General features: G+C 46.0%; 2 protein-coding genes across 4 annotated transcripts in view; one reads left to right on the top strand and one right to left on the bottom strand.

The window, feature by feature from the left end:
* mnat1 (MNAT1 component of CDK activating kinase) overlaps positions 1-11,516 on the top strand; it is a 35,875-nt gene extending 24,359 nt beyond the window's left edge. For 2 of the 3 annotated variants that reach the window (XM_026151149.1, XM_026151147.1), the window contains exon 9: positions 11,248-11,516. In XM_026151149.1, the coding sequence (XP_026006934.1) occupies positions 11,248-11,368 (121 nt within the window). In that variant the 3' untranslated portion in view covers positions 11,369-11,516. The remainder of the gene's footprint in view (positions 1-11,247) is intronic. The other variant, XM_026151146.1, reaches the window with a different exon arrangement.
* Positions 11,517-11,560: 44 nt separating this feature from the next.
* trmt5 (tRNA methyltransferase 5) lies at positions 11,561-14,433 on the bottom strand. Its single transcript, XM_026151145.1, has 5 exons — positions 14,349-14,433; positions 13,644-14,224; positions 13,278-13,402; positions 12,545-13,187; positions 11,561-11,787 (listed from the first exon to the last, which is right to left on the bottom strand). The coding sequence occupies exons 1-5, from the start codon at positions 14,354-14,356 to the stop codon at positions 11,726-11,728; spliced, it is 1,419 nt and encodes a 472-aa protein (XP_026006930.1). The 5' UTR covers positions 14,357-14,433; the 3' UTR covers positions 11,561-11,725.
* Between the last annotated feature and the right edge of the window lie 32 nt (positions 14,434-14,465).

Raw genomic sequence — 14,465 nt, 5'->3', positions numbered from 1 at the left:
GGCTGCAGGCAGCGACACAGACAGCCCCCTACAGACAAACCACAACTCCCAAGATGCAATGTGCTGTTAAGTAAAAGAAGGGAATAGTGCTGACATTTCTGCGCTGCTGGCAGTTTGTGATTCAGCTAAGTTGGAGATTTTGCGATGTACATAGACGATCAAGCCTGTATACACACACGCCCACAGGGTGCCCCGTAAATGTGCTGTAGGCTTTATGTCACACACACTCACCTTTTGTTATTGGAGTCCCGGCCTTTTGGCCACAGTGGAACTCTTGCGATGTGGTAAATATTCACAAGTGTGCGTGCACAAGAGAGAGAATGCAGACAGCGTTGAGAGAGTGGAAAGTGAGTCCCCTGTGTAGAGCGTTGGACTACAGCTCCAGTCCTATGACCTGTGAAGGGAATTTGCTTTAATGTGTGACGAGATGTGGATGTGCCTGAGTGTGGATGAGGTAGAAGGGCCTGTGAAGGGGGCAGGTACTTATTTTAAAACACGGCTGTTTGTCTTGGTCAAGGCTCACTGTGACAGCAGCTCCACTGGTAATTTGTCTTGGACACAGCCATCAAGTAAAACTGGAGGATCGAGCTCATACACACACACCCCCCTCCCTGGTGGCCCCGGGGCCTCCAGGGCTCGTCTTTTGCACAGGATGTCCAGTCAACACAGGACTGAGTGGAGCCATGCCTTTTTTATGTCAACTTGCTCTTTTCTTCTGCACCACATACCCCCCACCCCCCTTCTGAGTGTCTGTCTTTTTCGTCTTGTCCCTTTGCCCCCCAAAAAAACCGCAGGAGCGCAGCACGCCTGCCAGGAAAAAGAAAAGCCACACCTCTTTCACCGTGTCTCCTTCTCTGTCAGCTGTACCTGAATAAATATGAGTTGAAGTGGACTCTTATATTAAAGACAGCTGCCTGGTTATAGGATGCATGTTCAGGTGCCTCCAAAAGTGCCCATTCAGCTTCCACCTCAGCATCTACCCTCTCCGCTCACATATACATATCGCGCTCTACAAACGCTCCTGTCCTGACGTGCATAGGTGTGTTTGATTTGCCACGGAGGATGTGACCCCCACTGTGTGAGGTTTTCTATAATGGCAGCATAGAGCTGCCCATCTCTTTGACTGGCACATACCCTGAGCTTTGCGTGAGCTGTCAGAGTTATGAGTAGACTGTGAATGTAACGCTACAGCCTGTACTCCAAATGTCCTGCCATGGCTCCTTGCTTTTATGTTGAACAGTAAAAGCCTTTAATAAACAAAATCAAAGTAAAAGTAAATACCGCTTTGGAGACACAAACAGTAACATATGATGTTTACATTGACATGGCTGCGATATGAATCCCAGCACACAGCACTGTGGGACTCGAGTAGTAGCTGTTAAACTCCTGCCGCCAGCTGACAGCCATAACCTTCAAACAAATGGATACATCACAATACACAGCACCTCAAAGACACGTTTACATTACACTTACAATAAGTTTTTGTGCATGAGCTCTTGGAGGCAAATGCTGGGGGTTCCAAAATAAAAAATATTATATTTTTGTTTTGCGTATGTAGATGAGCATCTGGATCTGAGTTTGTTCTCTACCAGAATACTTTTTAAGCGCTGACTGTGCAGGCGATGAAAGACTGACTGGGATCTTGGACAAGGACAAATCATATGGGGGGAAAAATAGGGGAAAGAGAAATTGGCTGCGGAGCGCTGAAAAAATGTGACTCAAACCTCAAGTGCTGACAATGAAAGCAATCCAGAACAGTTGTTTGTGTTGGCACAGGGTGCCCTGAAATTAGCCCATCTTTCTCTGACAGAGGTTGCTCAATGCGCTCCGCCAAATGCCAGTGTGTATAATATTTTGAAGTTTTGCCTCCTCCCCCACTCCGCATTGCTTTCTATAATTGGTGGAAAAAGTGAGGTTTTTCTCTGAGAGTGCTTGTCAGGCGTCCGTCTCTTGTCGGTGGGGAGAAGGGGAGCAGCTGAATGGACGGAGTGTTTAGTCTAGCGCTCCTCTCCTGGGGATGCACTTCTCTGCACAAGGAAGCAGTCCAAGGACCACTCTGTCTGAAGGGTTAAATAGGCTTAGGTAGTTTGCTGTGACCTTCATTCATTAATGAAGACAATCAGTCAGTTTTGTCTCCTGAACACTCAAGTTTGAAGTAGATCAATGTTCTCATGGACATACAGTTGCAGGAAGAAGTTCGAGCCTCTTTTGAAATTGCCAGGATTTCTAAATTAGCAGCTAATAAAATGTATCCCGATCCCCACCAAAGTCACAATTACAGACAATTTGATTAAACTAATAACACTCAAAGCCTTTTTCAGACATGCGATACGTAGCTTTGGTGGCTTCTCCGAGCATTTTGTCATTTAGACACTTTGAAGTTAATATGCATGACCGCTTCAGTAACACAGAGAGAGCCATGATACATGAGCAGTATTCACTACACACACTAGATGTACCCCAGCTTTTACAGGGTCACTGTTGTGCTAGCCACTGTAGATAATACAGTCCTGCACTAGTTCATCCAAATCTTATGCTTGTTGACTAATCAGACTTTATATGTGATCTATTAAGACTTCTAAAGTATCCATCAGGCACGCATGATTCTAAATTGACTCTGGCAGATAAATTGCTTAAAAGTCCATTTTAAAAAGCGCTATATGAATGTATGGATAATAGTAGCTTGTAAGTCACACTTGAGTTATACTTTTCATATGTTTACTGAAAACATTAAGTAATCACTTAGTGTGTGGGTTATAAAAAGTAAGTAAACCTTTTGAACATAATAGCATGTAACACCTCACTTAGGAGCCTCTGTCAGGAATTTCCTGTAGCACAAGCGTATTTTGCACCGTTCCTCCCTCTAAAACTGTTTCAGTTCATCAACATTTCTAGGAATTCTTCCTCAGACCACCCCCCCCCCTTCAGGTTTAACCACGTTTTCTTTTTTCTTGGCTTGTGTGCTTTGGTTCATCGTTGTCGTGTTGCGTTTACCAACCTGGCTGCTGCCCTGACGTTCTCCTCTAAAACTTTTGTGATTCAGTTTTGAATTCATTTTTCCCTCAGTGATTGCAAAAGGTTTAGACTCCAAGGTAACAAAGAGATAAAACTCGATGCTCCTTCCAACGTGCGGAAATAGTTTGGTGCATTTTTATTTTTTCAAAGCAGATTAATGTTTGTCACACCAGTACATTGTCCCATGAGTACTGTGGAGTATCTGGGTGGTCTGTGCTGCTCTAAAAAAAAAAACCCAAACAAAACAAAAACTTGCAGTTTTTTTGGGGGGGGGGGTTAAATAAAAACACAGTGAACATAGATTTTTGGCGGGTTTTAAAGTGTCTAGCCGGGACTGTGAATTATTACTCCTCGTTTGAATAAAGAAATGAATAGTATAGCTGTTTGCTGAGAATGTGTTTGTACATAACTGTCTCTTAGCTGAAGCTCAGATCACATTTTATGAGTAATCAATGCAGAAATCCTGGTAATTACACAGGGTTCATGAGCCTTTTCTTGTAACTGCATAGATACACTTGGACACAGAGCAGTAATACATAAATCACTTGTGCACACACACAGAGACTAGCTATGTTTAACATGTACTTAAAGGATGCCTGCTCACTGTTCTGGTTGGAAGCCAGGGGTTAATGGCTCTCTGAGTGATGCTCTCCTTCTGCCTGTGTTCTTTAGCTTTCCACCCATCCCTTGGCGTCTGCGTGTTTATTTGAATAGTGTGTGCATCTGTTTGTTTGTTTGTGTGTTGACTTATACTGCATGTTAAGTGCTTCGGTGGGAGTGAGATATCCAGGATAGTCAATGGTGCCATCACAGCTCTCAGTTACCGGCAGCCAGCTTCTCTAGCCTCTCCCTGCTTGGTTGGCCTGACTCCAGGTCTGAACTCTCAATCTTTCCAGCTCTGGCCTCACTGGCCAAGAGCACAAGCAGTGACCCTGGATTTGGCTCTGGAAGTTAGCAGGGACCACTAAACATGGTCCATTGAGTGCTTTTGAATCCATTTCTGCCATCGCTAAATTAGAGAATATGAGGTTTACATTGCATACAAATCATTCTTTTCCTTTCCCTGCTTTCCTTTCTCACTCTGCGATGAAAGTGCAAGTCAGCCATGATATTTTTCTTTTTCTCTCAATATGCAGAGGCGAGGCGCTCCAGAGGAATCTGTAGAAACAGCCATGAATAGCTTTACCATGTAACCCAGATTCTCTGAGCCCTGCAAGGCATATATCCATCTGATGGGTCAGGAAGGGCCAGGGGGTGGGGTCAGAGGTCACTGACCGTGGGGGACTGAGGTGCAGCACCAGGATGTCAGGGTGCTGAGACTGACAGGAGGAGAATGATGGCACCTTGGAGAGACTCTCGTATGCTGGGCCACAAATAGTCATAGACCCTCACACTCTCTCCCACACAAACACAGCTTTGATGCTTTAAGTTATGAGCCGGAGAGTGAGGCACCAGTGAGTGTGACCTCAGATGAACTCTTTTGAGAGCAGTGGGCTTTGATCTACTTTTACTACTATTAGATAATGTCTCAAGGCCCATATTTTGCTCTCACTGCGCCAATTACAATATTCTCTGACGCTGCCAAACAATACCGTTTATGGGAAACGGTTTATTTTGCTCTTGCATAACAGTGGGACTGTTTCTCAAATACCTTGGAGTTGTCACCATAACATAAAGGTGGACCTGGTTTCCCAGAGATCTCCTATACGACACAGTCAATGCACGTGCCATTGTCTTGTTACTAGATCCAGCATTGCTAGTAACGATATAGTTCAATGAAGTGCTTCAACGACTGTTCAAGTGTTTCTACAGCTTAGATCTGATAGCTTGACTGCAGCCATGAGACACAGATTTAAAATTTGCATAACCAAAAGAGAGTATAAAAGTGTGGGAGCCTGAGGCCAGCTATTTGACTTGCAAACCTGTCTGTGTCAACAGAATGCCCCATCTTTATTTAGAGCACATATCCACCACCTTACTTAGGGTCCAAGTTCCTTGCACACACAGATGCGTACACTTCTTGTTACTAACTATATCAGAAACTGAGTGGAGTGTGGCCACCGTCTGATTCACCACCAGCCAACACCCAGACCATTATCCTGTCTGCCTCAGTAAACAGACCATTAACAGACAGAGCTGGAGGAGGCCACATCACTATTGTTTTCCCTCCCATAGATCTGTGCAAATATTGATTTTCTCTTGAAGTATGAGGCAAAATAAGCATGCACTGTAGTTGACTAGAAGCTTTTTAGTTGCGGGTGAGTCATTTCTGACCCAAAGAGCGGGCGGAAACGGAGGGAGCGTAACAGAACGACCGAAGGGGGAGGTCCGTTTGTCTAGTGTGTATTCTGGTCATTCGAAAGAGGCCTGCTTTTAGTGTTATTGTTTCCCCTCTGGAGGCAGACCAGCAGTCTCCTTGTGAGATCAAGCCAGGCCAGGCCCAGTCAGGCTACTCGCTGCCAGCAAAGGAGACAACAACAAGCAGGGAACTCCAAGGATAACAGCCTCTCTTGCTTTCAGATTTATTTGTATCACAGCCTAGCGGCGGCAGGGTCAACACCCAGTGGAGGGTGAGGTGATGTCTCCTGCCTATTTTAACACACTGATCTCTGTAGTGGTTTGCATCCATGCACTGTCTAGAGTTGCACGCTTTGATTTTGAGTCTGATGGGGCTCATAACTATGCATACACACAGACTGACTGGAATTCTGCGCCTCTCCTCTGCTCTTCATCCCTGGGGCAAAGGGTCCAGTAATGTACAGGGGGATTAACTGGCTCATTTTTCCCTCTTAAGAGCTGGAGAAACAAAACAAACTCCTGTCATGTGGGGCTTAGCTGTGGGGACTTGCCACACACACCTCAGGGGAGGAGGTACTTCTCCACTGTGACGTATGAATTAAACCCTCCTCCTGTGGTACCTTTCCTTTTCCTTTTTTTCCTTCTGTCTCTCCCTCTTTATTATTTTCTTGTTTTTCTTCCTAATTGAAATCCTCTTTGCCTTTTTACCAGTGCCTCGGGGTCTTTTGTAACTGATAACTGCATACGAGACCGCACCCCCCATGGGAAAAGGCTTTTCTTCCTCTGTGTATCAGTGATCTATCCACTGAATGTTACATCCAACTGTCAAGGCTCCTTTTGCTCTGTGTATGGGTGTGTCTTGTGCTAGCAGCCATTCACTGGTCAGCATATGTGCTTCCATTGTGTACAGCCCCATTTGGTTAACGATGACACTGATGTCATGTCATTATCCTCCCCTCTCCCTCTTTCTTCTTCTAAGCTTTCCAGGGGGCAAAGTTATCAAGTGGCAGCTCGGGAGACAAAAGAAAGATGGTGTGTGTGTGTGTGTGTGTGTGTGTGTGTGTGTGTGTGTGTGTGTGTGTGTGTGATGCTTATACACTTCTCAAGGCTGCTGCAATTAATTGTGAAGGTGGCGGCCTAGCCAGTCAGCCAGCCTCTATTGCCCCCATCAGGTTGGATATAGGAGGTGCAGGGCCAAGATCTAAGAGCTCAAGATGAGTAGTGACAGGTGATGGCTTAGTCCAGGAAGTGTGGCTGAATTTGGGCAGAAGTTGCACTATCTGCTTTTATGGTGGCCACCTCAGCAATGCTGCCCTTCATAATGAAAACAAGCGCACCTCTTAATTATCACTGATAGCAACAAGCTGCCTTCTCGAGGACAGGCTGTCAGTCACTCCACACGAGAATGTATTTCTATAAGCGTTAATGTCAAGTGTCACCCAAAGCTTCTGTTAACACTCTAAACATGGTCTCTCCTTAAGAAGGTAAGTGTTAGCAATACTCTCCTCCCTCTCCTCCTCTCTTGTGGGATGCAGAGACTATCAGTGGTGATGATAAGACGCATGATAATGGATAAGAGGTTTGTATGCGTCTGAGGATATGACGTAACCGCACTGAGCCCCCCTCAGACACACTCACGGAGCACAACTTGAGATAATCTGGTAGACGGTGGATAGAATAATGGCCGAGGATCTCACTCACACACACTTGCATGTCCCAGAGGAAGCTGCATTCAATGGAAAAGAGTGTGACCTATGACCCACAGTGATGAAAGACTGCTGTTGACAGATATAGTATACCTGTGAGAGTTCTCTGTGTTTGGCTTGTCTGCGGGGGTTTTGTTTCGTAGACCACAGCCTGGACCAATTCACACATTCTCCTCTGGTTTAAAAACTCGGCTCCAACGGTTCGCTTTCGGTATCGATACAAACAGCTCTGCCGTTGGATAAACATGTATTCAAGCACATGTGAATCACGTAGACACGTACACGGGGGGCATGAGCACGCATCGCACATCCACACAATGCGCTCAGTGTGCTGTGTCTCTCTCACAGGGGTACATTTTCTCTCAGGGCAGAGTGTAGGGAAGGAGGGGCAGATTGAGCAGCAGTGCTGTGAGTGAAACCGGAGCTGCCTGAGGAATGCAGGGGGTGTTTTGGGAGGACTGGAGAGTGGAGTTTAGTGGGTGAAGGTGGAGGTGGGGGGGTGGTGACTCGAGGGGTTGGATGGGTGATTAGGGGGTGACAGCTGAGTGCTGACCCCTCTATAATGACAAATCATCTGGCAGGTGTGTGGTTCTGTACAACACCCCCCCCCCCCTTACCCACCCAAACTCCCATCATTCCCAGGCCAGGAATCCTCAACTGCTGCTGCCGGAGCAAAGCGCTAAAGGAAGACTTCCGGACATTCACACCGTCGCCCTGCAGACTCATGACTTGTCTTTTAGAAGTACGCAGTAGCCTGTCCGCTGCCCTCTTTGTGTATTCAACACACAAAGTTTAAGCTCCATCTCTTTAAGAAACATAGCTAATGAGGCTCCAGTCCTTGGAGCAAGACGGGGTAGAGTTTATTGATTTATCTGTAGATGTTATTTCTTTTTGCCCCCCTTCCCCCCCTTCCAGTGTCGGTTCAGCTGAATACAGAGTTTATCTCCCGGGCAGCCTGAAAGTCATTGTACCCTGTTTGGGCTGTGATTCACGTTGACGACAGGCTAAATCCAGAAAGCGTCTGATCTTTGGTGCTGTAAAAACAAGTGGTGACCCCGGATCAGCGATAGGTCTGTAAAATCAGACAGGTGTCAGTCTGAGCTCTGCTCTCAGGTCAGTAGTGTAGGAAGAAGTCAAGACTTGAGAATTTCATGTATGTAGGAGCCTGTTTCGCTCCTTAAACTTGCCGCATGGTAAACAAGAATGTATGAAAGCAGCCAAACCACACAGAGTGGTCTGCACTGAGCATTGTTTAAGGCTGATTCAGATTGCTCTTCTGTCATGTGCGTCCGCCTTGTGGTTTGTATGTTGATTAAGTGTCTGCTTGGCAAAATAGTCACTGTGGCATTGCAGGCCTCTTTTCTTTTCCATCAAGCTCAGGCTTCCACACATCTCCTCTTAATCTAATTCTAGCCAACACATGGAGTCTAGACAAGAGGCCCAGCGCAGCCTGCACCTCCTTGTAGTATCTGTAGTTTTTCCCCTTCAGGGTCCCAGCTTCGCAGCCATTTCCCTGAAGAACCCCAACACCCTTCGCTCGGGAGCGGCGTCCCTGATCCAAACGCAAAGAGGAGCCACACATTCTCAGCTGGAAATCGCGCGGAAACCCGCCGGAACATTTCACCACTTATCTTTTCACTTTGAATTAGAGATGGGGCTCTGCAGTGTTTTCCAGGCAGCAGGAGTGGAGAATACTTTTTCGGGGTCCCGTCAGGAAAGCCTCTGATGGTTATTAGCATTAGCAGGAGACATTGCCCAGGTATTCAGAGCTCCAGACCCAAGTGGAAAAAAACACTGTTAACTCGGAACTGTTTTGATCCAACCGCACATGGCTTCTTAAAGCAAAGGGTAGCAGCAGATGGTGAGAGTCAGAGGTTGAAAAATAATGCAAGCACTTATCAGCTGTTATGCTTTTGTGAATGCTAAAAGAAATCAAGTAATCTTGCTGTGTGAGAAATCTGCAAAAGCTCCACCTTTTTATGTAAATTATACTCTTAGACTTGTATATGAGGGAGTTTTCCATATGGGGAATATTACAGTATTGTTTACTTAAAGTCATGATACTTTTGTTGGAGAAAATAACACCCATCACTCCTTGGAGTCAAACCTCGACCCGACCCCCCTTTACATATTCCCTTGTGACAACTGCAGTCCTAACACTCACACTGTGTCATACTGTGTCATTCAGTCGTCTTCATCACCTGCACCCGTCCTTTCCCGCCTCCCCCTTAGCGACATAATGGGCGAGCCCAAAGTGACCCATATTTACCCAATAATACGAAGCTTTGAAAAGACCCATATCGAGTTGCAGCTAATGCTCCAGTGGGGCCCGGAGAGTGAAAGATGTTACCGGCCGAAACGGCTTGGGTTTCAGCGCCCTGCGAAACAAAAGGCAGTCCAGTCCTCGGAGAGAGAGGGGGGGGAGCTGATGGGGTGAAGGAGCATTGGTGCACACAGTGTAGCAGTAGTGTTCAGAGGGGAGCAAAGCGTCTATTTCACAAGTAATTTTTTTTTTTCGTAAGTTGGTGTTTGGCTAAAAAAAAAAAAAAAAAAAGCATTCTTGTTGTTGCACGTCTTCTGTTGCTGGTCTGTCCTGTCAAGTACAGTCATGTGAAGTTTATCTTTCAGCTTCACTTACATCTAGCCTTTATGGGAAGATGCGGATATTATCCGCCGAGTTAATGGAGCAGAACTGAACTAACCTCGGGTGTTAGGGGTGAGCGGAGGGCAGGCAGGGTTAGTTTAAGAGAAGAGGGTTTGTGATGATGATACCCAAAGGTGATTTCCCCCCATATCCTCCCCTCCTTCCTCTTCCCAACCCCCTCAACTACACTCTTCCTCCCTCTCCTTCATGTTCTCTTTCTGCGCTCTCTCCCTCTCTCCCTCCTTAGGGGCAGGCAGGTATAAAGTTACACAGAGCTCTCAGCTTTCTTGGAAGGAATGACCACATGAGTAGCTTGGGGATTAGATTAGCAGGAAGAGCAGACTTAGCCAGGCTGTAAATAGCCCACTTTTTTCACCATTAAAAAGGCCCAGTACAATATAATCAATAGATAGCACTCATCTGATGCAGGAAGCCATATGAGAAGACCTCCCTCAAGTGCTCTGAAGGACAGGCTACAGCAGCTTGGGCCTAATGAAGTTATTATTAATCACTGGGCCTCCTGTTTTGAACTTGTGTGCCGTTTCTCTAGTGGTCTTTGTGTGCACCGTCTGGTTGACATTTTGTGCTGTCCTCCTTGTTATTTTCACTCTGTTGTGAGGTGTTTGTGTTTTTAATGTCACAGACATGCTACCAAGCATGTTTCACCTTCATTTTCAATGTTTTTATTGGGTTCTTAGGAACAACAGAAAGCAAAATCCGATCTATGCAGCAAGTGTTATCGCCAACACCTTTTCCCCCCTCATCCATCTCTCATTCACATACACCTCGGCTCTGTCAGTCTCTCTGAGCCTCCCTGCAGGTGTTAGGTTTCTCTGTAAAGCAGCCTGAATGAGCATGGAAATCAGAGTGCTGTCTGTGCTCTTGATTCACTTTTCACTTTGAAGTTTCCCGAGCTCACAGGAACAGGGGCCACAAAGCCAGACTCGTGTGAGGGCTTTAGACGCCTCTGCCAGGACTATGGCAGGACGGGGGGGCGTGAGAGGTTTGGGCAGTATTGATGGGCAAGGCTACGTGTTGTCTGGATCGCTGGCGGCCTTTGCTTTTTTTTGCTTTGTAGTAACACGAAAGAGAAAACGGTACGGCTCGCTTTTTAAGCGCACAATACACACTTGAGAAATTACTCGACTGGGAAGGGACGGAGCACTTAAGTAGAGAGGCAGCTATCACTGTGACTGTTTTTTCTGCCCGTGCACAATTGTGAAAATAAACAGTGACGTTCGCGTTTGCTTAAGATCCCCGCAAAGGAGGTTTGGCAGGATACATCTGTAAGCACTTAGAAAAAATAAAAACGGCTATAATACTTTAATAGAGCCATGTCGGAGAGACTTTTAGGCACAAGGTGTTCCACTGTCGGTGTATGTCTACGTCCGTCTTCGCTGATCTCATCAAAGGGCCAAAGGGTACCAGAGAGAAGGAAGGGAAAAAACCTTCAAAAATAAACTTAAACTCAGGCTACATTCGCAGGAAGAGTCTTTAAAAGCAGCCTTCGGGGTGCCGGCCAGGCAGATTATTTCTAACATATCCAACCTGCGTTACTCAGCAGAGCTTTCTATTTGTTCTCAGGTATCTGAATCACGTGCGGGCTGCCGTGACTCAGGACACAGCTGGAGGATACACCTCAGGTTTGGCGTGTTATCGCGCCATCCAGGACGCGTTCAGCGGGCTGTTCCCTCTGAGAGGCTGAAGAAGCTGCTCCAGTTAGAAATGTGACTGAAAAGACCTTAAATATTGCACTACTACCACTACGCTGCTGTGGGTGGGGAGTGCTCTGACTTATATGTATGTTGTATGTAACTTTTTAAATTTTGTGCAAACTTTATTTTTTAAATAAATGGCAATGAACACTGAGGTTTTGTCTATCATTTTGCAGATTTATTTTAAAATTAAACGCAGGCCAGAATTTAAAAAAAGAAAATGCAAATGACTTAGTCACAAAGCTGAGCCGTGACTTCTTCAAATAAACAATATTTAAGTGCAAAAAATAAAGTCGGCTCCTACGCTGATCCTCATGGTCCTCATTGTGCCAAGTCGATATTTATCCTTACGTTGCATTTGTAGTTTCTTCACACTTCTGTCTCTTTGAGGCTGGCTCTTCAATTTGTTCTGTAGACAAACAGAAAAAAGCATCATGGAAACCATCTCTGTGCCAACGTTGAAAATTAGCTCTGGAATTTCAGCACATATAACAGCGCAAACACAGGTATTTAGTATTTAGTATTTATTTATTTATTGTCATTGTCAAGAACAATGAAATTGCGTTTGGGGCTTCCATACAACCCAAAAAAAAGAAGAAAATAATAAATACCCCTTAAAACCCAAGTGTACATATTTAACCCAGTGTGACTCCAATGCAATAAGACAATCCTTAGCAATAATGTTCGTAGAAATTCAGACAAAGACCTGAGAAACATGACAAAATACAACAATGCAACCCATTCAATATTATTGTACTGTGAGATATGATATCAGATATGATAGTTATCTATTTAAGAAAGAGGGGGGGGGGGGGGGAGGGGGGGGAAGAGAATAAAGATATGATGCACCAATGCAGACCAGTTCATTGCTATTAAGAAGTTGGATATGGTTATTGTCCGTGAGAGGGGGGCAGAGAGTTCAGGTATTCATGCTTTACTTTTAATTGTGTCTAAATTATGGTCACAGAAATCATCCCCATGCATGCAAAATTCACACTATGGGCTAAGTAATGTCTAAGTAAAGTGGGAACTTAAAATGTTATGACAGAAAACTGAGGAAACATGCTTTTCTCTTGTTTATTTTCAATTCCTCTTCTTCCTACATTTATGGGATGTTTGAGCCTTTTCTTTTGGAAAAGACCTCATAAGAAGGAGTGATTCCTTACCTGACTCTTCAGCATCACTTCCAAAGAGGATATCTTTAGGGAGTGTGAACCTTACACACATCATATCTTTGTTAGGAGCCACGTTGCGCACAAAATGCACAGAGCATCGGTTCTTCAGAGGGAATCCGAGGCTGCGGGAAGCTCTCTCCACCACATCTGTGTCAGGGTCATCATCTTTGGAGAAGCCGTAGCAGTGCACTGTAGGTAGGTTCTCGTCACAAGGAGGCTCCTGGTGGTGCAGGAGGCCCCTGAACGCATCCAGGAAGTCCAGAGCTAAGGCAGGCAGGTTCATCACCACATGAATGGCAGATGTTCCCCTCATCAGTACAGGCAGCTCCTGCTTTAAAGGTCCCCGGATGAACGCCCTGCCGTCCAGATTGAAGGCTCTGACTTTGCTCTCCACCTTGTTGAGTTTGCAGTTATGCTGCAGCCATCGGTAGGACTCTGGGTTGAGGTCGTTGGCTAAGATGCTGGCACCTAAGCGAGCAGCTGGGATGGCGAAGGGTCCGACGCCAGCGAAGATGTCAAACACAGTGTCGCCGCGCTTGACGAGCTGCACCACCCGCTGGTGTTCTGTGCTCAGCCGAGGGTTCCAGTACACGCGAGAGAAATCAAACTCGTACGTCACCCCGTTTTCTTTCACCTGGATCGGGATCGGGACAGCGATTAGCCTGTGCACTGAACATATGTAATAACAAGTGTGAAACAGAGGGCTCTGTGGAACTACACATACTTTGGCGACCATGTTCTCCTCTCCAGCCAGCACTTCCATCTTAAAGTTGCGGTAAGTGGAATCGATTATGTTCGTCTTATTGACCACACAGGTGACACCAGGATTTTTGTCCATGATCACCTGACCTGCAAGAGAAGGCACAGAAAAGAAGCCTTACTGTAAATTTGGAAATGATGGGTGATCCCAGCTGATCCACTGTTTCTGTTAGCTGTATTTAGTCAGATGTACTTGTCATTTTGACATTTTAAGACACAGGTAAGTTTGGGTGACACATTAAAAAAAATAAAGTGAATAAATAAGCAGAAAGAAGTGTAGATACTTCAGTTTGTGATAAAACCTCCCCCGGTCCAGGCAGCAGCCTCTCACCTATGAGGTTCTTGTATGTGAGCTGGTGGTCCCTCAGGTTCATGTGTGCGATGTGGCCCACCCGACTGAACGCAGAGGTCACATCCTGACCTTGGGGAAGCACAGCCTCCAGCACTTCTTCGCTCTTCAGGTTGTCATAGGTCAGCTTCAGCTCATAGTAGTGGAGCTCCTCACTGACACTGAACGACCTCAGAGCCTCAGCTTCAGTCTCACTGAAGGAGCTCGGCGAGGAGACTCTGCGAGGGTCCAACAGGACCAAGCGAAAGTCGCTACTCTGCTCTTTGTCCTGAACCACCCTGGGCACACCAGGGCGCTGGATGCTCGACTTTTTTAGGCTTTTCACTACTTTGTTTAAGACCCCAATGGGCACCCGTAGAGCAGGGACTGTAATAGTCTGTGTGAAGGCGTCTTTGTCCAGAGAGGTCATACCCCGGACCTCTGGAGGGGGTCGGTACAGTTTAGGCTCCATTATGGGCTTCACAGCCAAGCAAGGATACGCTGCAGAGCAAAAGCAGCGGTGCACAGTGGCAGGATTCAGGCTCCTTTGAGTTTGTGCAGATACAAAGATCCTGCCGAGAAACCTACGAACATAATAACGCCGTAATAATCAGGCAGAAAAGAAAAAACATTCAAATTATCAGAACAAAGCTTAAAACAAAAGTATACAATTAACCACTAACGATAAACCAGATCCAGACAGCTCACCTCAACATCCTCCGATCACAGGCATGCTTGAACTACGTCATAAGACGTCGACCACCGTCGAGCGGTGATTGGTCAAGCGAGCAGCGACTCGCATTTTGATTGCACGGTGTAATTTCT

This window comes from Astatotilapia calliptera, chromosome 19 (assembly GCF_900246225.1).
Source record: "Astatotilapia calliptera chromosome 19, fAstCal1.2, whole genome shotgun sequence".
Lineage (NCBI taxonomy): Eukaryota > Metazoa > Chordata > Actinopteri > Cichliformes > Cichlidae > Astatotilapia > Astatotilapia calliptera.
This window is presented reverse-complemented; position numbering and strand designations above follow the sequence as displayed.